This window comes from Neopsephotus bourkii, unplaced genomic scaffold (assembly GCF_033783945.1).
Source record: "Neopsephotus bourkii isolate Nb327-2 ecotype Australia unplaced genomic scaffold, CSIRO-AGI_Nbou_v1 NB_122, whole genome shotgun sequence".
Classification (NCBI taxonomy): Eukaryota; Metazoa; Chordata; class Aves; order Psittaciformes; family Psittacidae; genus Neopsephotus; species Neopsephotus bourkii.
The window spans coordinates 1,082,990-1,106,321 of NW_026900639.1; the positions used below are offsets into that span (position 1 = coordinate 1,082,990).

The 23,332-nt window shown below is 58.4% G+C and overlaps 1 protein-coding gene across 1 annotated transcript; it reads left to right on the forward strand.

The window, feature by feature from the left end:
- NBEAL2 (neurobeachin like 2) lies at nucleotides 1-22,946 on the forward strand. Its single transcript, XM_061365683.1, is given in 55 exon segments — nucleotides 1-505; nucleotides 1,820-1,908; nucleotides 2,102-2,266; nucleotides 2,810-2,891; nucleotides 3,013-3,134; nucleotides 3,212-3,294; nucleotides 4,290-4,375; nucleotides 4,851-5,136; nucleotides 5,214-5,320; nucleotides 5,526-5,609; nucleotides 5,704-5,787; nucleotides 5,926-6,024; nucleotides 6,583-7,154; nucleotides 7,242-7,374; nucleotides 7,475-7,594; nucleotides 7,676-8,006; nucleotides 8,100-8,182; nucleotides 8,289-8,381; nucleotides 8,822-8,993; nucleotides 9,535-9,668; nucleotides 9,765-9,924; nucleotides 9,999-10,101; nucleotides 10,645-10,798; nucleotides 10,941-11,099; nucleotides 11,186-11,345; nucleotides 11,520-11,605; nucleotides 12,375-13,043; nucleotides 13,122-13,300; nucleotides 13,375-13,534; nucleotides 14,664-14,801; nucleotides 14,883-15,188; nucleotides 15,399-15,548; nucleotides 16,464-16,621; nucleotides 16,701-16,825; nucleotides 17,021-17,141; nucleotides 17,233-17,390; nucleotides 17,612-17,820; nucleotides 17,822-17,947; nucleotides 18,384-18,479; nucleotides 18,559-18,683; nucleotides 18,767-18,907; nucleotides 18,989-19,119; nucleotides 19,214-19,323; nucleotides 19,433-19,550; nucleotides 19,622-19,719; nucleotides 19,800-19,916; nucleotides 20,004-20,093; nucleotides 20,213-20,322; nucleotides 20,415-20,587; nucleotides 20,853-20,947; nucleotides 21,076-21,192; nucleotides 21,268-21,429; nucleotides 21,509-21,657; nucleotides 21,758-21,893; nucleotides 22,449-22,946. Coding segments are annotated over 55 exon segments (8,742 nt in total). The 5' UTR covers nucleotides 1-82; the 3' UTR covers nucleotides 22,554-22,946.
- The last annotated feature ends 386 nt before the right edge of the window (nucleotides 22,947-23,332 follow it).

A 23,332-nucleotide genomic window follows, 5' to 3' on the forward strand; every position in this document is an offset into this window, starting at 1 on the left:
TGGCAAAGTCAGGACAGCCCAGCTTTGGTTGCACTGATGGGAGTGGGGGGGACACAGGAGGGATTTGGCTCGTGGTTTCGGCATGATCTGGTTATCCATGGTGTTTGCAACCCACCGGCTCGGAGCTTCGTGCCCATGCCACATGCCAGCTCCAGCAGTGGTGCCCATCATCCCGTGCGCACCATGGTCACTACCGTGTCCTTGGCTGCATCCCTGGCATATCCCAGCGCTGCCGGTGGGTGCGTGGGGTTGGGGGCAACTGTTGGCACCCCAAAGCAGTGCCGGGCAGCCAGCCGCGGTGGGAGGAAGCGCCGTTGGGGCTGCGGGTGACTTGGCATTTCCTGATGCTCTGGGGTTTGTTGTGTTTTTGGGTGCTTTGCACAAGAGCAAAGCGAGGCGGCGGCGAGAAAGGGAGGGGGGGACGTGTGAAATAACTGCATCCCCCGTCCTGGCACGGCTGCACCGGCGCAGCTCCCCCGGGATCATGGATGGCCATGGTGGCCAGGTAACAGGGTCTGGTTGGGGGGTAGGTGGGGGGACACCCCACACCCGGCTCACCCCACTGGGTGCTTGCAGCTCAGCAGTACCCAGTGGTAAATGGGGGAGTCTGGGAGGAAATGAGTGACATGGGGGTGAACAAATGAGACAATGGGGGGGTGGGTTGTGGGGAGATGCTGCTGAGGGGGTCATGAGGTCTCCTTGGGGACCCCCCCTTGCAGAGGTGCTGACAGTGCCTGGAGGAGTGATGGGGCTCCCCATGTCATGGGGGGAGTTGGGGGTGGGGAGGCGGGTCTCTGTGGGGACCAGGATGTCCACAGGCAGGGACAGTCCCTGCCTGGGATGGGGACACCTGAGGGTGCTGCATGGGGGTGCGTGGGGACGTGGGTCACCCCAAGCGGCTGCATGGGGATGTTTAGAGATATGGGTCAACCCAGGGTGCTCCACTGAGTGCTCAGAGCTGTGGGTCACCCCAAGGTGTTCCATGGGGGTGTTTGGGGACATGGGTGACCCCAAGGGGCTGCACTGGGCTGTATGGGTCACCCCAAAGTGCTTTATTGAGGTGCTCAGGGACATGGGTGGCCCCAAGGGGCTGTGTTGGGGTTCTGTGAGACCTGGGTCACCACAGGAGGCTGCACTGGGATGCTCTGGGCAATGGGTGACTCTAAGGTGCTGTGTTGGGATGCATGAGGACATGGGTGACCCCAAGGGTCTGTGTTGGAGTGCTGAGGGCTTTGGGTGACCCCAAGGGGCTGCACTGGGGTGCTCAGGGCCATGGGTGACCCCCGTGGGCACTGTGCAGGAGGTGCCCGGCCCTGGGGTGCGGTGACAGGGGGGGTGAATCAGGCCGTTGCACAACCACCGGGCTGGCGGTTGTTGTGTGAGGCAGTGCTGGCTGCCTGTGCCTGGCTCTGCCACCTGATTGGCTGGCAGCTGCCTGTAGGGGCAGGTGTTCTGAGTGCTGATTGGTCGGCAGGTCCCAGGGATGAGGTGCTCTGTGCAGGTGGTTGGTCAGCAGTGGTCTTTAAGGACCAGCGGCTCATACTGCTGATTGGCTGATTATTGTCTATGGGGCAGGTGGTCTTTGTGTTGATTGGTTAGGAGCTTAACGGGCTGTGCTGATTGGTCAGCAAATCCACAGGTTGTGCTGCTTTGAGTGCTGATTGGTCAGCAGCTCTACAGGTTGTACTTTTCTGATTGCCCATCGGCTGAAATGACCAAGGAGGGGCTTGACCACTCTAGCTGCCGATTGGCTGATACCTCTGGTGGCGGTGGTCACTGCGGGATCTGATTGGCCAGTGTCTCCCCCCCCCCCTTGCAGAAGGACCTCTCGTACCTGCAGCAGTGGCTGGAAGCGTTTGTCATGAACTTCGAGAAGATCATTGCCCTGCCGTCGCTGGAGCCGCGGAGGTGAGACCACCCCAGCACCCTTGGGTGACACCCTGCCATGGGGGGGGGGGAGGCGACACCCACAGCTAAACTGGGGGTTGCCGTGGCGGCAGCTCATCCGCTTTCAGTGGTTCCCAGCCATCCGGTCTGAGGGGTTGATGGTGGAGGGGGCTGTGGGGTCACGTCCTGCCACCCGGTGTTGTCGCTGTCACAGGCCAGAGGAGTCGGTGTCGGAGATCCCGGTGCTGCCGCGAGAGGTGCTGCAGGTGCTGAGCCAGCGGCTGGGGCAGTGCGTGGCCCAGGTCCCGCGGGAGCAGGGAGCCGGGGCCAGCCTGGGGCAGGCGCTGCTCCTCCTCAAGTTCTTCATCATCATCTGCAGGTGGGTGACACCCCTCCGTCAACACCCCTGGTGGGGGCCTCCGTCCCCACCACACACACGGATGTTCCCTGTTTCAGTCCTCCAGCACTGCAGGATGAGCCCCAGGTGCTGGGGGGACACGGAGGGGAGCCCCTATCTATGAGGTCTGGGCTGCCCCAAGTCTTTGTTGAAGGGATCAAACTGGTATCACTCTGGTCCTAGACTGCCATGGACCACTACAGTGCCTTCCTGGATACGCATCAGCATCCTCCCAAAACACACCACCCCCCCACTGAAGTGTAGCGTGCTGCTCCAAACTGCATGCTCCCTTCAGAATGTAGCATCCCCCCCAAAAAAGTGCATCATTTCCACACACACAAAGAGCATCATCCACACCTAAGTACATCACTCCCCATCTGAAGTACCTCTCATCACCCCAAACATAGTATTTGTCCCCCCACTCTCCTTGACTCTGCTGCCTCTGTCCAGCTGACATAAGGTGACCCCAATGCATGAACCTCTCAATGTGTTAAATCCCACCTCCTAATCCCCAACCTTTTGCAGGAACCTGGAAAACATCCAAGCAGACAAAACTCCTGGTTTCATCCCAGAGGTGCTGAAGCTGCTGCGGGTCTGTGCAATCAAGGTGACACAGGGAGACAGGAGAAGGACACAGGGAGAACCCCTGCCCTAATTCTGGGGGGGGGACTCAGCCAGAGGAGGGGTTTCTGGGGGGAAGGTTTAATTCTGCTCTGTTTCTCTGGCAGCTGAAGACTATCCAGGAGGATGAGCGGAGCAGGATGCAGCTGGAGAACGGGATGCTCTATGCCCTGCATCTCTGCGAGTGCTTCTTTGACCCCTACCAGACTTGGAGGCGGCACCTGAGCGGGTGAGTGGGGATGCCCCCCCTGCACCCCAAAAGCCCCCTCCTCTTTTTTCCCCCACACCTCACCCCTCTCTTTCCAGGGAAATCGTCAGTGCAAAGGAGAAGAGTAAATACAAGTTCTCCCCGGTCCCTTTGCCCCCTGAGTTTGGCGCCTTCTTCCAAGGTAAAACTGCATCCTACCCCCACCATCACCCACTGCAGCTGGGCTTGTGTGCTCCACAAATGGGATCTGGAGACACGTAGAGGGTCAGTGTTTGGGATCCATGGGTGCACAGTGCATGGGATGGGATCCAGGAGCACATATAGGGGCCATGGGGGCATATAGTATTCAGAGGTAGGTATGTGATTCAAGGGCAAATAGAGGATTCTGTACCTGTCCCTGATTATTCTATACCTGTCCGTGCAAATACAGGAGCTTATACTCGCCCCAGGACATCCTCTACCTGTCCCTGCAAACATAGGATCCAACATCTTATACATGTCCCCGCGTCAGTATTGATACAAGGACAAATACAGAATCCTATACCTGCTCTAGGACCCTGTATGTGCTTGTAGGGAAGGTCAAGTATAGGATTCTGTATTTGCCCCAGTATCAGGATGTGATTCGGGAGCCTGTAACTGACCCCAGGACCGTTATATGATTGGGTTAGAGCTGGGTGATCTTAAGGTCCTTTCCAACCCTAGCCATTCTGTGATTCCACCATTGAAGGGCAAATATAGGAGCCTATACCTGCACCCCAGAATCCCGGGGGCATATATAGGATCCTGAAGCAGGGATTAAGTCCTCCACAACCTGGGGAGACTGCAAAAATTAATGCAAAAGGGACTTTTGTTCTGGGGAAGCCCCCCTAAAAAAAACCCTCTGAGGCAAAGGCATTGCAAAAAATCACCTAAAACTCCCAACACACCCAACTGCCTGGAAATCCCCAAACTGAACCCTGGTTTTGAACAAAACCCCTCATATTTGTTAGGACAAAATAACCTTCCCTGGTGCAACCGGAGCTGCAAAACACATGAGCATCCTCATCAACAGGGTCCAGCACCTACATGGGCTGACTTTTGGTGTGGATTTGGATAGAAAAGGGATTTTTTCCCTATTTTGGGGGGTTTTGGGCTGCTTACTCCCTGAAGTAAATCTTTCCCTTCTCATCCTCACAGAGAGTTTCCAAGCTGGCCAGCAGCTCCCTGAAACACTACAGCTCCGGCTTATCCATCTTTTCGGGGCCGTCCTCTCCGGATCCAAGGTAGCACGGGGAAGCGGATGGGGAGGACTTGGGATAATCGTCCAAGTGATAAGCCCCAAAGTTTTATTTATTCTAAGCAAGATAAACACTAGTATTAAACTGCTTCATTTTCAAAAGCCTTTATTCAAAATCCCAGCCCTAAATTCAGTGGGTTTACCTTTAAAGCAAATAAATTAAAGAGGGGTTTGAATTGAAACTGCTGGTTCATCACCGGTGGGGTGGCAGGTGAGAACTTCTTGCCTGAATAAATGTGAGCAGAAATAGGTTGTAATTAACCCAGTACTTAAAAATCAGGATTTAATTAATAGCTCCAAAAGTCACTTTAAATTCATTTGCACGCACCCAGGAGCAGGGTGCAGTGAGATGGGTAAAGCCTGAAGCACTGGAGATGTTGAGATCAGCTTTAATAGCTTTAAAAAGGGGGTTTATATCGCGATAGGCACCATAAAAGCCCCTCTCCCCATCATCCCGACAGCCCAACGCGCTGCGGGCCATCACGCCGTCGGCGGTGGAGGCGCTGCTGGGGGTGCTGCAGCGGGGAGGTGGGGGGACCCCCCCGGTCCCCGGGTTGCTGGAGCTGGCGTTGCGCAGCGTGGTGGCTGTGGTCCACGTGCTGCATGGCAGCAGTCCCGGTGCTGGCCCCGTGCCCTTGCGTGTCCTCCTGGATGGTTACTTCAGGGTGCTCAATTCAGACCTGCCTGTCGCTTCCTTGGCACCGGAGGCAGCCGGTGGCCTCATCGCTCTCCGCGTGCTCATGCTGGGTAGGTGGCTGGGGATTGGGATGGGGATGGGGACGGGGACATGGGATGGGTGCTGAGCCATCCTAACTTCACTGTAGATGCCATCCCGGCCATGCTGAACTGTGAGGACCGACCAGTCCTCCAGGCTGTCTTTCTCAGCAACAACTGCTTTGAGCACATCATTCGGCTCCTCCAAAACAGCAAGGTACCAGCGTTCCCACTTGGTGACACTAGGATTGGGAATGCTCATCTCCATCCTCACCCTTCTTGCTTCTAAACAATGCTGGGACAGGGTGACTGTGCTGCAGTGGCAGCTGTGGGGTGGGGACCCTCCATAACCCCCTTCCCTCTTTTCCCCACCCCTTACCGGGTGCTGTTCCTGGAGCTGACACCCACTTCATGTCCCACAGCTCTACCTCAGCAGCTCACGGGAGGCAAATGAAACCCAGGACAAGGTCCCCACACAGCCACCAGACAGGAATGGGCTCCAGCAGGTATCATGTGAGGCCACCCCATAGCCAAACCTCCAGGTATGGTGTCCCGTCAATCCCATGGCTCAGCAGACTCACCACCCCCATGTCCCTGTAGGTCTTCAACGGCAGCTCCGATGCCATCGCGGTCCATGCTGTTGGGGTGCTCACCGCCATCATGAGCAACTCTCCCTCGGCCAAGGTGGGCAGCGGACCGGAGGCAGGGAGGACACCCCAAAAGCGGATGGGTTTGGGCATTTTCACTTTGTTAGGTGGGCTGGGGTGAAAGCAGCCTGTGGTGGGGTTCAGCAAGGGGTCCCACGTGCCTGTGTGCTTGCAGGAGGTGTTCAAAGAGCGCATCGGCTATGCCCACCTCTACGAGGTGTTGAGGAGCCAAGGCCAGCCCACCCAACACCTGCTTCAGGAGCTCCTCAACATGGTGAGCATCCCACTTCTCCTCCACACTGAACAAAGCCCTCAGCGCTGGTGGTTTGTGGCAGATGTTGGCCCCCACCAGCCCCATTCCTTGCCCTCTAGTCCTCTCCACCCTGCTGGTTTCCAATCAGCTTCCTCCTGAAGGGTCCTGGGGTCATCTTTAGCTTGAAGTTATGCTCACTTTAGTGTACTTTTGAGCCCTTTCTGTTGTACTACTGCTTGCTCTGGTACTGCTGCATGTGGAAGGTCTCCAAAGTGCTTGATGCATGGGGGGGTTCCAAAGTGCTTGATGCACAGTAGTCTCTGATGCATGAGAGTCTCCAAGACCCTTGATGCATGGGGTCTCCAAACTTCCTGATGCATGAGGCTCCCCAAGATGCTTGATGAACAGGGTTCTCCAAGGCTTTTGATGCATGAGGGTCTCTGATACATTTGATGCACAGGAGTCTCCAAGGGGCTTGATGCACCAGGTCTCTGCTGCCAGCCCAGAGCAGCCGGGGGGGGGATCCATCCCCTCCCCACAGGGTCAGGGCTGTACCAACCGACTCTTGTGTTTTGGCAGGCAGTGGAAGGCGACCACAGCTCCTTCCCCGTGCGCCCCATCCGCAACGAGCAGCCCCTGCTCATCCTGCTGGCCTGGCTGCCGGCTCTGGCGTGCCGGGAGCTGCAGGTCTTCCTGTCGGGCTGGCTGCAGCGGCTCTGCGAAGCCTCCCTGCCCAGCCGCCTCACCTGCGTCAAGGCGGGCATGGTGGGCTGCCTGCTGGCTGCCCTGGCCACCGAGCCAGCGCTGCCCACTGCCTGCTCCGAGAACTTGCTGGAGCTGCTGCGGGCATTGGGCAGCCTCTCCATTCGCCCCGGAGAGCTGCGGCAGCTGCTGCGCCTGCTGCGGCGTGAGCCAGGTCAAGGCCCACATCCCTACGTGGAGCCCGTCATCCGGGCGCTCTCAGGGATGGCACGGGTCGAGGGACCGCCCCGGGCACTGCAGTGCTTCGACCTGACACCCGGCATGGCGGGGATCATGGTGCCCACCATCCAGAAGTGGCCTGGCAGTGCCTTCGCCTTCCACGCCTGGTTGTGCCTGAGTGAGGAGGAGCCCGAGCCACCGGCGAGGCCAAAGAGGAGGCAGCTCTACAGGTGATGCTCACTGGAGGGACCAGGGCAGCTAAGGTGAGGACAAGGAGGGGCAGCACCATCATCCTCACTATGCTCCTTCCCTACCAGCTTCTTCACAGCTGGAGGGACAGGCTTTGAGGCATTCTTCACCGCCAGCGGCGTGTTGGTGGTGGCCGTCTGCACCAAGAAAGACTACATGACAGTGGCATTGCCAGAGTTTGCCTTCAATGACTCGGCTTGGGTGAGCATCATCCCAATCCCTGTCCCCGTCTTCATCCCTGTCCCCGTTAAGGGGGCAACAAGGACACCAGGATGCCTGATGCTCCTCCTTGTCCACCCAGCATTGCGTTGACATTGTCCACGTTGCCGGCCGCCGGCCCTTTGGCCAGAACATTGTCAGCATCTATGCGGATGGGCACCTGCGGAAAACAGCACAGCTCCGCTTTCCTTCCCTCCATGAGGTAGGAGACCCCACAGCACCCAGCCAGACCCCTCCCCATGGCATGGAGCTGGGGTTTGAGCACAGCTCATCTCCCTTCCAGTCCTTCACCTCCTGCTGCATTGGCTCTGCGGGACACCGGACCACCACCACCACTGCCACCACCGCCAACCACCCACCAGCTTCCCATGGGCCGGAGCTGGTCTTCCCTCAGCACCCTGCACTGGGCCGCTCCCAGTCTGTCCCCGCTACACTGGGACCCCATGCTTGGACCCCTACTCAGCCTCCCACTGAGGGGGTGGTGGCCACCACAGCAGCTGGCAGCCAGGACACGGAGTGGGGCAGCCCCACCTCTCTGGAGGGTCACCTCGGCTCCGTGGCTATCTTCTGTGAGGCTCTGCAGCAAGCCCAGGTCAAGACACTCTTCTGCACAGGTATGTCAGGATGGGACTGGGGGAAGTGTGGTGCTGGTGCCCAGCAGGGTCTTCTCCACCATGCCCTAGCTCATCTCAATCCTCTTCCCTCAGGACCAAACGTCACATCCCCATTTACACTGGAAGGTGACTTGGCGGAGCTCAGCAGCAAGCTCTTGCTGTACTACACCCCACAGGTGAGGAGAGCAACCCCTTTGGTGATCGGGAACAGTGCAGGCACACCCTTGGCCATAAGTGACATCTCCAGGAGCATGAGGATGCTCTTATGGTGCTCTCCTCTAGGCCTGCAGGAACAACATCTGCCTGGACCTCTCTCCCAGCCATGTCTTGGATGGAAGGCTGACAGGGCACAAGGTGGTCAACTGGGACATCAAGGTATGCTGGGTAAAGGGTGGCACATCCTGGCTCATCAACCCTATGGCATGGAGACAATTGGTCACTTCTCAGGTAGAAGGCCAAGGCAGGAGCTCCAGAGGGTCTTGGCTAGCCATAGTGGTTCCCCTGGACTCTACAGGGACTCTGCCACATGGTATTGTGTCCACCAAGGACCTGCATGACCCATAGGTCCCCTAAGGATCTCCTGACCCATAGACTCCCAGGTTGGGCACCACTGATGGTGCCAGGGAGCAGGTGCTTTTTGGGGACCTGTTTCAGGTTTGTGCTGTAGAATGGGTCTGGCCACAGGGCCTGGCTCTCCTTGGCTTGGGCTGAGCCTGTGAGCAGGCAGGATGGACCCCAGCTGCACGTGCAACCTCCTGCTCTACGCTGCCATCACCACACAGCACCCAGCAAAGCCTCTCACCTCCCTCTGGCAGGACGTGGTCAACTGTGTCGGTGGGATGGGCGTGCTGCTGCCCCTGCTCGAGCAAGTGGTGTCCAAGAGGGAGGAGCCAGAGGATGAGCAGGAGACCAGTGACCTGGTGGGGCCAGAGCTGACGTCCTCCAGGAATGCCCAGGGCATGCTCATCCCACTGGGCAAGTCCTCAGGTGAGGACCTGGGGGGATGTGGAGCAGGAGCCATCCTGCTCAGGTGGCTGGAGGTAACCCTGCTGTTATGTGAGTGCTGCCTGGACAAAGCTGGTGTCTTAGGTCTTGCTAGAGGCAACCAAGAATGATGGGTAATGGAGAAAGTGTTGACATCTTTTAATGTTGTTATGCCCCAATTAGTCAAAAACAAGCAGTTCTGGGAAGATGAGGGTGACTTCAGCCTGCTTACCTCCAGTTTGCCTTTGCGTAGAATCTCTGATGTCTGTAGAACTGGGTTCATGCCAGAGCCGCCTTCTGCATAGGTGAAATGTGCTTTCTCCCAGTACCCCTGAGCTTATTTCCAAGCTCAGAACAGTAGAGGTTTCCACTTGCATAAATGTGGGGGAAAAGAGAGAACAGGCTGAAAAGTTTGCAGAGAGACACTAATGGTCGGGGTCTCCAGGATGCTCTTCGCAGGCAGATACAGGCAGCGCTGTAGGATGGCGTTTGCATGGGCACAGGGCTCACAGCTACTGGTGGGGCTCTGCCCTGTGCCTTGCAGAGAGCAGGCTGGAGAGGAACAGTGTGGCCGCATTCCTGCTGCTGGTGAAGAACTTCATCCAGAACCACCCCGTGAACCAGGAGAGCCTGGTGCAGTGCCACGGGCCAGCCATCATCGGGGCGCTGCTGCAGAAGGTGTGGTGGGCTACTGAGGGCTCCATCCCGTTGTCCCCAGTACCATTCCCCAAAGGGGATGCTGGGGCTGCAAGCCTCACCTCTCACCCACGGCAGGTCTCCAGCCCACTGCTGGACATGAGCACACTGATGGCCTCGCAGATCCTCATGGAGCAGGTGGCCTCCGAGGGCAGCGGGCTCCTGCTGCACCTCCTCTACCAGCATCTCCTCTTCGACTTCCGCATCTGGAGCAACAGCGACTTCGCCGTCCGCTTAGGTGGGAACGGGGGGTGCTTGGGGTGTTCTCCGTCCCAACTGGCCTCTGTGGCTACTCACAGCTTCCCCCTGCAGGTCACATCCAGTATCTGGCCAGTGTTGTCAAGGACTACAAGCAGCGCATCCGCAAGAAGTACGGGGTGCAGTACATCCTTGACTCCATCCGGACATACTATGGGTGAGCTGCCACTCGTAGTCAGGACCTCCATATGATGTGGTGGTGGTGGGCTTCACCCCTTGGAGCTACAGCTGGGAGTAGACACCATTTGTGGGGGTAATATTCCCCCTGCAAGCACCTTCCTCTGTGTGGGAGCATGGTTGTGGGTGCAGGACCTTCCACTCTCCATGGCCGTGCCCCATGCCCAAGGCTCCACTCAGAGATTTCAGGGCTCAGTCAGCCCCAAAATCCACCCCCAGCATCTCTCCAGCAGCAATGGAGAGCAGCATGGTGGCTCCTGCAGCAGCCTGACACCCTTTTCTTATCTGACCCAATGTGTTTCTGCACATCAGTAGTAGTGAGGGTGCTGACATCCCACAGAGACCCAAATGTGTGGGGTGGACATTTACCAGTGGGCAGGATTGGCTAGAAGGGATGTCCACACTAGGCTGTCCCAAAGCATCTTGGACTTCATGATGGGATTTGGGATCGTGCTGGCAGTGGGTGACAAGGGGCAGTTGTGTACGTCCCCAGAGGTGATGCCCATGTATGTCCATCCATCAGCACCTCCAGGGAGAAGACCACAGCCACCGATGACATCAAGACAGTGCAAACATCCCTCTTCAGCCTGGTGAAAGATTTCTTCTGCAGAAGCTTCTCTGGGGAGGAGATGCAGAGCTTGCTGAGCTATGTGGCCGGGGCTCAGGATGAGCAGCAGGTACAGCACCAAGCCACCCTGGTCCCCAAACACCTCAGTGTGCTGTGAGCTGGCCCAACGCTTGGCAGGAGGTGGGGAGAAGCTGCTGAGGTCCCAGTGGGGAGCATGGAGAGCGGTGGACAATCAGCCCCATGTCCTGCAGGTCTGCGGGGCACTGGAGGTGATCCACAGCCTGTTGAAGGGCTCGCCTGCCCAGGAGCAGCTCTTTGCCTTCCTCTTTGAGCCAGGCCAGGTGGAGGTCCTCTTCTCACTGCTAGTGCAGAAGAAGTTCTCTGATGAAGTGCGAGAGAGGGTTTTCAAGGTAAGGCAGGTCCCCAGTGCCAACCTCTTGCTCAGTGGCCAGGGGCTTTGCTGCGGCGCAGTGGCCACATTTCTCTGTCTCACCAGATCCTCTACAAGATGCTGAAGTATGAGAAGGTCCCTGAGCGCAGCAAAAGCCGCCTGAAGCTGAAGGACATCGGGTACCAGGGGCTCATCACCTGCCTCAGTGACATCCCTGGCTCCATGCTGCTCTTTCGCTGCCTCTCGGAGCAGGTCCTCGGGGCAGGTACTATGTGCCCTACCAAAACCAGGCTAGCCCTAACCACCCATCCCAAACACATGCCATGGGGTCATCGTGGTGGCTTCCCACGAGGCTCAGCTACTGTTGGGACTGGGGACCTTTGGTGCTTCTGGGGACAGAAGGAGGTGTCCCACCACCGCTCTCTCTCCTTGTCCATAGACCCTCCCAACTACAAGGACCTAGTGGCCGTGGTTTACCTGTCCCACCGGGCTGAGCTGACCGTCCGGCTCGACATCTGCCGCAAGGTGAGCCGGGCAGGGGGTGCAAGGGGCTGTGACTGAGTTGTCATCCTGGGGCTGAGTTTCCTGGGTACTCAGCCATGCCCAAACACAGGGGCCATGGGGATGGTGGTAATACATGGATGCTGCCATTCAGCGAGACCTGGACAGGCTGGAGAGTTGGGCGGGGAATAACTTGATGAAATATAACAAGGGAAAGTGTAGAGTCCTGCATCTGGGCAGGAACAACCCCAGGTTCCAGTATAGGCTGGGGAACACCTTTAGAGAGCAGGAGGGGAGAGGGACCTGGGGGCCTGTGACGACAGTACCATGAGCCACACTGTGCCCTTGTGGCCAGAAGGCCAATGGCATCCTGGGTGTATAGAAGGGGGGTGGTTAGTAGGTCAGAGGTCTCCTTCCCTCTACTCAGCCCTGGTAGACCTCATCTGGAATATGTGTCCAGTTCTGCCCCAAAAAACCCCAAAAAAAAAATGGAGACATTCAAACCCGCCTGGACACGTTCCTGTGTAACCTTATCTAGGCTGGATACTAGATGATCTTTTGAGGTCCCTTCCAATCTCTAACATACTGTGATACTGTGATACCTCGTGCACAGAGTTGCCAGCACCTGGACATATCAGCATGGAGATGGTGCAGCCTCAGCACTCCATGATTGTTATGGAGGATCTGAGGTGCTCATGACCAAGCATCCTGTCCCTTGGAGGAGCCAACCTCCAAGAGGCAAGCAGGAGCTGGGGCAACATCATCAGGTCTCCCCCTTTTCTTTCTCTTGCAGCTCTTCCACTTGATCTACGCTCAGCAGGACATGGTGAAGCAGCTGGCAAGGTTGGCTGGCTGGCAGGACACGCTCACCAAGCTCTACGTCAAGGAGTCCTACGAGTCCCGCCAGCACAGCCTGAGCAACGGGAGCAATGGGGGCTGCCTGGAGCTCCTCCGCCTCTCAGACCCTTCTGGCAAGGATGGGGCAAGCCCACCACCAGCCGAGCTGCAGGAGCTGGATGTTTTCCTGCCTCTGGGCTATGAGGCCTCAGACCAGGAGCTCTCTGAGGGCTTCTCTGACCACTCCATCTCCCCAAGTGGCCGCACCAAGTCCTTCCACTCCTACAACTTCAGGTCTTTTGACTCCTCCGACCGGGCTAGCCGCTCATCCTCCAATCCTGGTGATGGCCCTCCCTTTGATGGTGTCTACCACCCGCTCTCACCTTTCTCCACCTCACCGTTTGACCTGGGGCTCGACCTGGCCAGCACCAGCTCCATCGCCACGGCTGAGAGCGGCACTCAGACCCCTGCCAGCGGCCCTGGCACCCCGTCACCCCTGGAGAGCTTCAAGCCCTTCCCGGGGATGCGAGCGCGCAAGAGTTCCAGCCTCTCAAATGTCCTGGATGAGAGCAGCTACCAGGACATGCTGCCCAGTGACAATGTTTCCAACACCAGCAACCCCCAGGTGAGCCCCAGACCATCGTGCCCACCACCCTGGGCTATGCTGGAAGCAGAACCTCTCACCCTTCCTCTCTGTTGGCAGCAAACACCTGAGGAGGAGCTGTGCAACCTCTTGACCAACATCATCTTCTCGGTGACATGGCGTGGTGTGGAGGGCTGGGACGACGTGGCGTGGAGGGAGCGCGGGCAGGTCTTCTCTGTCCTCACCAAGCTGGGGACGGCGTGCGAGCTGGTGCGGCCTCCCGATGAGATCAAGCGCAGGTGAGTCCTGTGCAGGTCTGGATGGGTGCATGCCAAGGGAGGACCACCCTACAGAGCTGCCTGCTCTTCCGCAGCCTGCTGGAGATGATGCTGGAGTCAGCGCTGACGGATCTGAAGGAGTCAGGACCAGCCACCCTGCCCGGTCTCACCCACAATGCCCTCAAGCTGCTAAGCCTGCTCCAGGACTTCTTGTTCTCTGAGGGACACAACAACCAGGCCCTGTGGAGTGAGAAGGTGCATGGGCACGAGCAGGGGTTCCTTATCCCAAACCTGAGCTCTGAACCCTAATGCGAACCCCTAACTGCTGATGTTAGCCGTAACCCTAAACCCTGCCCCTACCTGCAGCACTTGAACCTAACCTTAGAAAATAATCCTAAACTGCAACCCTAACCCATATCCAGTAAATCAAACCCTAACCCTAAAGCTTAGCCCTAGCCCTACACCCTTGCCATAAACCTGACACTAACTCTAAACCTTAACTCTAACCCTGAAACCTTACTGTGAAGCCCAATGCTATATCCTACCCCTAACCGCTAATTCTAACCTCTAACCCCACTCCTACAACCTTGCCATAAACCCAGATCCAATACTTCAATCCTATATGCTAAAATCTAAACCTAAACCCCATCCCTAACTCTTAACCTGTAAATCTAACCCTAGCCCTTGCTGTAAACCCTCATCTTACACTATTGCTATAAAGCCTAACCCTGATGTTAAACCCTAACCTCTACACCCTTACTGTAAACTCAAAACCTTAGCCCTATGTTCTAACCTACAGCCCTAAACCGTAAACCTAACTCATAACAATACCTCCTAAATCCAAATAGTAAACTTTAAGCCTATATCCTTGCTGTAAATCTCAGCCCTAACCCCAGTTCTGTACCCGAGCCCTAACCCAAATCCTCACCCTTAACCCTAACCCTACGCTCTTACAGGAAACCAAAATCTTAATCCTATCCCCTAAACTCTAACCTGAAGTTATAATTTACAAAGCTAACCATACCTCCTAAATCCTAATCCAAACCTCAACCTTACACCCTTGCTGTAAACCTCAGACCTAATCCCAATGCTACACCCTACCCCTAACCCCAGTCGTAACCTTTAACCCTATCCCTCCACCCTTTCCATAAACCCTAAGCCCCAGTACGTAACCCTGATGCCAGACCCAAACTGATTTGTCATTAGGCCTTTGTGTCAGGATTCTAACCTACCCCTATACTCTAATGCTAACCCCTACCCATAACCCAAACCCATGTCAAGCAAAGCCCCCCCATGACAGGGACAGACCTGATGGCTTTGCACCCACCCACCCAGAGAGGTGGGGGGTGCATGGCCGGGTGTGGGGCTCACTGTGCCCCCTCAGATCTACGAGGGGGTGAGCAGTCTGCTGGACAAACTGGGCGTCTGGTACCACCTGGCTAACGGCACCTCCGACCTCAAGGAGATGGCCCAGACAGGTCTGCGCATCCTCGTGGGCTACATCATGCTGCAGGACCCCCAGGTGAGTCACCCTGTCTTGGGGTGAGACCCCAGCCCTTGAGGCAAGGCAGCTGGCCCCATCTGATGGCCATGTGCCCCCCAGTTGCACTCGCTGGCGTATGTGAAGCTGCACAGCCTGCTGCAGACCTCCTCGGCTCCCAAAAAGGATGAGGCTTGCTACCTCCTGGGCAAGCTGGAGACCCCACTGCGGCGCTCACTGGACGCCAAGTCAGAGACCTTCTCCTGGTTGGTGCCCATCGTCCGTACACTGATGGACCAGTGCTATGAGACCCTGCAGCTGCAGCTCTTCCTGCCCTCACTGCCCCCCACCAATGGCAGCCCCACTTTCTATGAGGACTTCCAGCTCTTCTGCACCACACCGGAGTGGAGAGGCTTCATCGAGAAGCATGTGGGTACCATGGGGTGGCATCGCTATTGTGGGAATACTCTCCCTGGCTTAGAGATGGGTCTGTGCTGTGGCAGGGTTCCCATGTCACCACCAGGGTGGGATAGCCTGCAGGGGTGACCTCCAGGGCAGGGATGCTCGTAGCTGGAGGATCCAGCTGGTGGGTGCCCAGCCCTGCAAACACCTCCCCTCTTGTCCCGGTTCTCTTGGTAGGTGCAGCCCACCATGGCCCAGTTCGAGATGGACACCTTCGCCAAGAGCCACGACCACATGTCCAATTTCTGGAATGCCTGCTATGATGCTATGATGAGCAGCTCCCAGCGGCGGGAGCAGGAGAAGGCAGCCAGTGGCAAGTTGTTCCAGGTATTGCCTGTTCCTCACCCCTGGGATATCTCCCTGGGAATGTACTTCTCATCCTGGGGACATGCTTCTTACCCCGAAGATGGCATCCAGGACATGTGCTCCTTGCTCTGGGGTTGTCATCCTAGCAACATGCTCTTCTCCCTGAATAAATAATCCTGGGGATTGTGCTCCTCATCCTGGGATGTCATCCTGGGGGCATCATCCTCACCTTGGGGACATGGTCCTCAGAACATGCTCCTCATCCTGGGAGTATCATCCCAGGGACGTGTTTGTCAACCCAGGGACGTTGTTTCATGTGCTACTCATCCTGGGTATGTGCTTCTCACTCCAGGGTCATCACCCAGGGGTCATGGGGATGTGCTCCTCACCCTAGGGACATTCCTTTTGGGGATGTGCTTTTCATCCTGGGGATGTCATCATGGGGAGATCTTCCTCACTCTGGGGACATTGTCCTCAGGATGCGCTCCTCATCCCGGGGACATTGTTGTGGGGACATGCTCCTCAACCCAGGGGCATGCTCCTCAACCCAGGGGCATCATCCCGGGGATGTGTTCCTCGGTCTGGGGATGTCATCCTAGAGACATTCTTGCCCCAGGGACATGCTTGTCAGCGTGGAAACATTGATCCTGGGGATATGCTCTTCATCACGGGGACATGTTCCTTACCCTGGGGACACTGCCCTCAGGAAGTGCTCCTCATCCTGGGGACATTTTTATAGGGATGTGCTTCTCATCCCAGGAACATCATTCCGGAGATGTGCCCATCATCCTAGGGATGTGCTCCTTACCCCAAGTACACCATCCTGGGGATATTCTCCTTGCCTTGGGGACAACACCCCATGGACATGCTCCTTACCTTGGGGATGTCCCCAAGCCCCAGCTCTGCTGTCACTTCACTCTCCTGTTCCCTTGGCAGGAGCTGGTGCTGGAGCCGGCGGCAAAGCGCTCCAAGGTGGAAAACATCCGACATGCCAATGTGCTCAAACAGGCCAACCACCACCACAGCACCGTGCTGAAGCAGTGGCGGTCCCTGTGCCGCCTCCTCACCTCTCCCCGCTCCACCTGGGCTGACCGGTGAGCTCCAACCTGAGTCCCCATGGAGGGGTGCCATGGCTGGGGGTCCCCAGGGTGCCTCACCTTCACCTGCCCCCAGGAACCCACCGGAGGTCCGTTGGAAGCTGTCAAGTGCCGAGACCTACTCCAGGATGAGGCTGAAACTGGTGCCCAACCTGAATTTTGACCAACACTTGGAGGCCAGTGCCCTACGGGATAACTCGGGTGAGGCTGATGGGAGTGGGGCACCTAGGGGTCCCCATGTGCCACAGGCAAGGGGGTGCCAGCAGTTGGCTGTACATGGTGGGGTTGAGCTGGAAGCTGTCATGGACCCTGTTGGGATTGGGTGTGTGATGGGGTCCTTCGCAGGACTTGTCTCCCAGCTGTGAGGGAGGCCTGCTCACCCCCTCCTCATTGCAGGAGCTGACCACCTCCACAACCCTGCTGAGTCCCTCCCACTTGCCATGGCCAAGGAGGCCAAGGTGAGCGAGCTGGAGGACGACCAACTGGCCGAGGAGGACCTCCCCGTCCTGGACAACCAGTGAGTGTTCCCATTCCTTGCAATGGCGTTAACTCAAGCAGACTGGGAGTGTCACCAGTGGGGTCTCCTCACCCCCCTGGGTGTCACCCAGGGCTGAGCCCAAGGAGCAGAACCAGAGGGAGAAGCTGGTGGTCTCAGAGGACTGCGAGCTCATCACGACGGTGGCTGTCATACCCGGGCGCCTGGAGGTCACAACCCAGCACATCTACTTCTACGACGGCAGCAGCGAGAAGGAGGAGACGGAGGGAGGTAACAGCGTGTGCTAATTGGGGGGTTCCTGCAGCAAGGTGGGGTTAGGACCCCCCTTACCCATCTGATCCCCCCAGAAGCCCATCACACTGGGTCCTGGTTGGTTATGGGGTGGGCTCTTCCCATTCCCAGGGCAGTGATGGCCCCAGTCACTGCCTCGGGAACGGGGGCTCTTGGGTGGATGGTGGCACCCACGGGGCTCTGTGTTCGCGTCTCGGCAGGGATCGGCTACGACTTCAAGCGCCCCTTGTCCCACCTCCGGGAGGTCCACCTGCGCCGCTACAACCTGCGCCGCTCCGCACTGGAGCTCTTCTTCATTGACCAGGCCAACTACTTCCTCAACTTCAGGAAAAAGGTGGTGCCATCCTTCCTGCTGCCCCAACCCCCTCCTGGGGCCTCGGCACTGCCCAGGCTCCAGCCACTCCATGTCCACCCCTCCATCCGCACAGGTGAGGAACAAGGTGTACTCCTGTATCCTTGGCCTGCGTCCCCCCAGCCAGATCTACTTTGGCAGCCGATCGCCCCAGGAGCTACTGAAAGCCTCAGGGCTCACACAGGTACCAGCCCTGCCTCGCCCACCTCCACCCCGTATCTCCCCTTCTTCTTGGCAAAGGGGGAGATGCCCATGGACCAGGGATGGCCATGGGACTAGAGATGGCCATAGGTTAGGGATGACCGTAGGATGGGGAATGGTCATGGGACTGGGCATTGCCACAGAATGGGAACGGCTGTAGGACTGGGGATGGCCATGGGACCAGAGATGGCCACAGAATGGGAATGGCTTTGGAACCAGGGATGGCCGTGGAATGGGAATGGCTATGAGATCAGAGATGGCTATGGGACCAGAGATGGTTATAACATAGGGATGACCATGGTACCAGAGACAGTCTGGGACTAGGGGTGGCCATGGGACCAGCACACCCATGGAGTGGGGGTGTTTGCCCCATCTTCTGCCTCTGCCACCCTATCTTGGCCACCCTTGTTTCACCCCAGAAATGGGTCCTGCGGGAGATCTCCAACTTCGAGTACCTCATGCAGCTGAACACAATCGCAGGGCGCACCTACAATGACCTCTCCCAATACCCTGTGGTGAGCCCCATCCACCCCCACTGTCCCCCAGTGATCCCATGCCCCCCTCCAGCCTCACCCACCTCCCACCCCCCCGCAGTTCCCCTGGATCCTGCGGGATTACACCTCAGAGACCCTTGACCTCACCAACCCGGCAGTGTTCCGGGACCTGTCCAAGCCCATTGGAGTGGCCAATGAGCGGCATGCCCAGGAGGTGAAGGAAAAGTGAGTACCTGACAAATGAGGCATGCGGGGTGCAGGGAGCGTTTGGCTGGCTCCTGGTGGACCCCCCTCCACCTCGCCCCCAGGTACGAGAGCTTTGAGGACCCCACAGGCACCGTGGACAAGTTCCACTATGGCACGCACTACTCCAACGCCGCCGGGGTCATGCACTACCTGATCCGCACCGAGCCCTTCACCACCCTCCACATCCAGCTGCAGAGTGGCAGGTGGGTGCCCAGCGGGTGCCCCCCAGGGAGGGGACATCAGTGGGGACGAGCAGGCTCCAACCAGTTGTCCTGTGCTACCAGGTTTGACTGCTCAGACCGGCAGTTCCACTCGGTGCCAGCAGCATGGCAAGCACGCATGGAGAACCCTGTGGACGTCAAGGAGCTCATCCCCGAGTTCTTCTACTTCCCGGAGTTCCTGGAGAACATGAACGGTGAGGGGCACCCATCGTCCCCACCGTGGGGACAGCACCCATGGGGGCACCGCAGGGATGAGCATCCCTCACCCCCTTCCTGCTCTGCCTGCAGGCTTCGACCTGGGCTGCCTGCAGCTCTCCAACGAGAAGGTGGGCGATGTGGTGCTGCCCCGGTGGGCGCGCTCTCGCGAGGACTTCATCCACCAGCACCGCAAAGCCCTGGTGAGGTGGTGGAGCTCACCCAGCCCCTCCTCTGCTCCCATCCTTGGGGCAGTCGCTGCAGGGGGTGGTGGCCATTTATGGCCCATCCTGATGTCCCATCCTTGGACAGGAGTCGGAGTACGTCTCAGCTCATCTCCACGAATGGATCGACCTCATTTTTGGGTATAAGCAAAGAGGCCCGGCTGCCGTGGAGGCCCTCAACGTCTTCTACTACTGCACCTACGAAGGTGAGCCATGGGGCAAGTAGATGGAGGGAGCACCTGCAAGGTGGCACCCGCATGACCGTCCCCATCCCCAGGGGCTGTGGACCTGGATGCCATCGCTGACGAGACACAGAGGAAGGCTCTGGAGGGCATCATCAGCAACTTTGGACAGACACCCTGCCAGCTGCTGAAGGTAGCTCATACCCCCACCCCAAAACACCAGCCCCTTCTGGGGGGCCACCTCCCTTCTCATGGGTTCCCTTGGCCCTCCAGGAGCCCCATCCCGCCCGGCTCTCAGCAGAGAGCGCTGCCCGGAGCCTGGCCCGCCTCGACACCCGCTCACCCAATGTCTTTGAGAACCTGGACCAGCTCAAGTCCTTCTTTGTGGAGGTGAGGAAAACCTTAGGGGGGACCTGGCTAGGATTAGGTGGGTGGTGGTGGCCAGGAGAGCACCCACCAGTTGCTGTCTCCCTGCAGGGCATCAGCGATGGGGTGGCTCTGGTGCAAGCTGTGGTCCCCAAGAACCAGGCGCACTCCTTCATCACTCAGGGATCACCTGACGTCCTGGTGAGTGCGGGGAAACTGAGGCACGGATGCATGCTGCAGCCTGGGGGGAGACTGGGACCAAACCCCTGGAGGGCTCTAATGGTGGGAGCTGTGTCACCTCCCTCTCCATCTCTGCCCAGGTCACCGTGAGTGCCAACGGCTTGCTGGGGACCCATAACTGGTTACCCTATGACAAAAACATCTCCAACTACTTCAGCTTCACCAAAGACCCCACCGTCTCCAATGCAAAGTGAGTTGGGCACTTGGTACCCGGCGAGGGTCCCCAGAGGTGCCACCAGCCCACTCATGGCTCTGCCACTGTCCCATGTCCTTCCGCACCAGGACCCAGCGCTTCCTGCAGGGCCCCTTCGCCCCTGGTGCAGACCTCTGCTCCAGGACGCTGGCTGTGTCCCCCGATGGGAAGCTGCTTTTCAGTGGGGGACACTGGGACAACAGCCTCCGTGTCACCTCGCTGGCCAAAGGGAAGGTCGTTGGGCACATCACCCGGCACATAGGTACGTCCTCCTCCAGTGGTGAAGGTCCAGTGATGGGTTTGTAGCGCCATGGGGGAAGGCAGGGGCATGTGAGAGGGCAGGGGACATCTTCCAGTGCCTCCCATCTTCTGGAGACAGTCCAGGCTCTGTCTCAGTTTCAGGATGGGGTTAAGGTTAGCAGCATCTCCACCCCCCAAAACACATCTTGATGCTGTCCCCTGGGGTCAGGGGGCCAAGCATGGTGGGATGGGATGAGCACCTCACGGTGTCCCTTTGGGTATCACAGATGTTGTCACCTGCCTGGCACTTGACCTCTGTGGCATCTACCTCATTTCTGGGTCCCGGGACACCACCTGCATGGTGTGGCAGGTCCTGCAGCAGGTAGGGGCTTGATCCTTACTCCATGTTCCAGCCATGGTAGGGTAGGGAGCCCTACCCCGCACTCCAGCCACAGAGCTCGTGGTGGCACTGCCACCAGGTCACTGAGGTCCTCATGTCCCCAACGCCAGGGTGGGTTTTCCAGTGGCTTGGCTCCCAAACCCGTCCAGGTCCTGTACGGTCACGATGCCGAGGTGACGTGCGTGGCCATCAGCACCGAGCTGGACATGGCAGTGTCAGGATCCAAGGTGAGCTGGGGTGGGCAGCAGCGTGGGTGGCAGAGTGAGCAGTGCCACCATCATCATCACCCCGTGTCCCCTTAGGATGGCACCATCATCGTCCACACCATCCGCCGGGGTCTCTTCATCCGGTCCCTGCGGCCGCCCAGCGAGAGCTCGCCACCCACCGTCCTCTCCCAGTTGGCTGTGGGGCCAGAAGGGCAGGTGGTGGCCCAGACCGCCGTGGGTCAGCGAGCCTGCTTGAAGGTATGGCCAAGTGTCACTGCGTGCTCCCTGTGGTCCCAGCCAGCGTGTGTGCTCCCCCCGACTTTGCGCTGTCTTTCAGGACAGGTTCGCGCTGCACCTCTACTCGGTGAACGGGAAGCACCTCTCCTCCGTCCCGCTGGATGAGGAGGTGACAGCCATGTGCCTGACAGAGGACTTCGTGGTGCTGGGGACCATGCAGTGTGGGCTGGAGATCCGTGACCTCCAGAGGTGAAGGCTACCTACTGCCCACCTCGTCCCACTCCAACCACCCCCTTAGGGTGCCCAGGGGGGATCGAGGAGTCCCATCCCATCACTTGTCTTCTCACAGCCTGAGGGCAGCCGTGGCCCCCGTGCCCATGCGGGTGCCCATCCACAGCGTGTCCGTCACCAAGGAGAAGAGTCACATCTTGGTGGGGTTGGAGGATGGGAAGCTCATCGTGGTGGGGGCTGGGCAGCCCGCGGAGGTGAGCGTGGACCCCCAGTGGTGGTGGGGCTGGGGGGGGTTGTACCTCAGTGTCCACTGGGTGCTGCTGGGCTGGAGATCTCTCTTTGTCCTCATTGGTCTCCAGAGCAGAGGTGGACAGGGGTGGGGTGGGGGAGATATGGAGGAGATATGGGAAAGGGAGGGGATGGAGATGGAGGTGGAGAAGGGGACGGTGGTGGATGGTGATGACGACGGGGTTGGGAAAGGGACGCGGGTGCAGATGGGAAGGGTGATGGGAGAAGGGATGGGGATAAGGATTTGGAAGGGAAAGGGGATGAGTGTGAGTGGAGCAAAGGATAGGGGTTGGAAGGGTCTGTGTGATGAGAAAGGGTGGGAGCGATGGATGTTTGGAAGGGGATGGAGAAGTGTTGGACATTTGGGAGGTGACAGTGATGGGGAAGGAGAAAGGGATAAGGATGGAGAACGGGATAGAGGTTTGGGAGGTGACCGGGTTCGGGAAGGCAATGAGGATGGATAAAGGGTATGGGGATGTGGAAAGGGGACAGGGTGTGGGTGCTCACCCCCTCTCCCCCAGGTGCGACCAGGCCAGTTCCACCGGCGGCTGTGGCGCTCCACGCGGCGCATCTCCCAGGTCTCTGCCGGGGAGACAGAGTACCACCCTGCCGAGGGCAAGGCCTAGGCTGGCACCCAACACCCGCCATGGGTGCCCGGCACACAGACAGGGGTGCCCCTGCACCCGCAGAGCCGGGGGGCTGGTGAGCCCCGCGCTGCCCGCAGGCTGCCTGCTCAGCCCATCGCCCGTGGCCTTATCCAGCCCCCGGTGGGGTGGGGGGCACAGGATTGCCCCCCCAGTTTTAGGGGGACGTGTCCCTCCGTCCTATGGAAGGATGGGGGAGAGGAGTCGGCAGTGGGGACCCCTCGCTGGGAAGGGGGGTGCCATTCCGCTGGCCAGGAGCTGGCCAGTGTGTTCTCTCTTCCCCCCCTTTTTTGTTGTTCTGTTGTTTCTTTTCTATCCATTTTTAGACCTTTTACAGAAAAAGAAATTAATAATAATATATCTATGGGAAATAAATGTGTGCAAGGCTCCTGTCTGCCCTGCGCCGGATGGGGGAGTGACACCCCCTCTGCAGTATCCTATGCTCCCATGTGCCCCCCCTCTTCCATGTATCCCACTTTCCGGTGTCTATGTCCCACCCTGGGGTGTTTTGAACCCCTTTCTGCCTTCACCATATACTGCGGCCATCCCAGCACAGCCGGTGCTCCAGACTGGGGACCAGCAGGACCCAGCCAGGCTGGGACATGGGGACACACGTGTCATGAGTGCGGGGGGCACAGGAGCCCATGGGGCTCAGCAGCCATGTACCCATGTATGACAAGTGTAAGGGGTCCTGGTACCCCTGTACCCATGTCATGATGTAGAGGGTCTCATCAGCCGTGTACCCATATGGCGTGAGCACA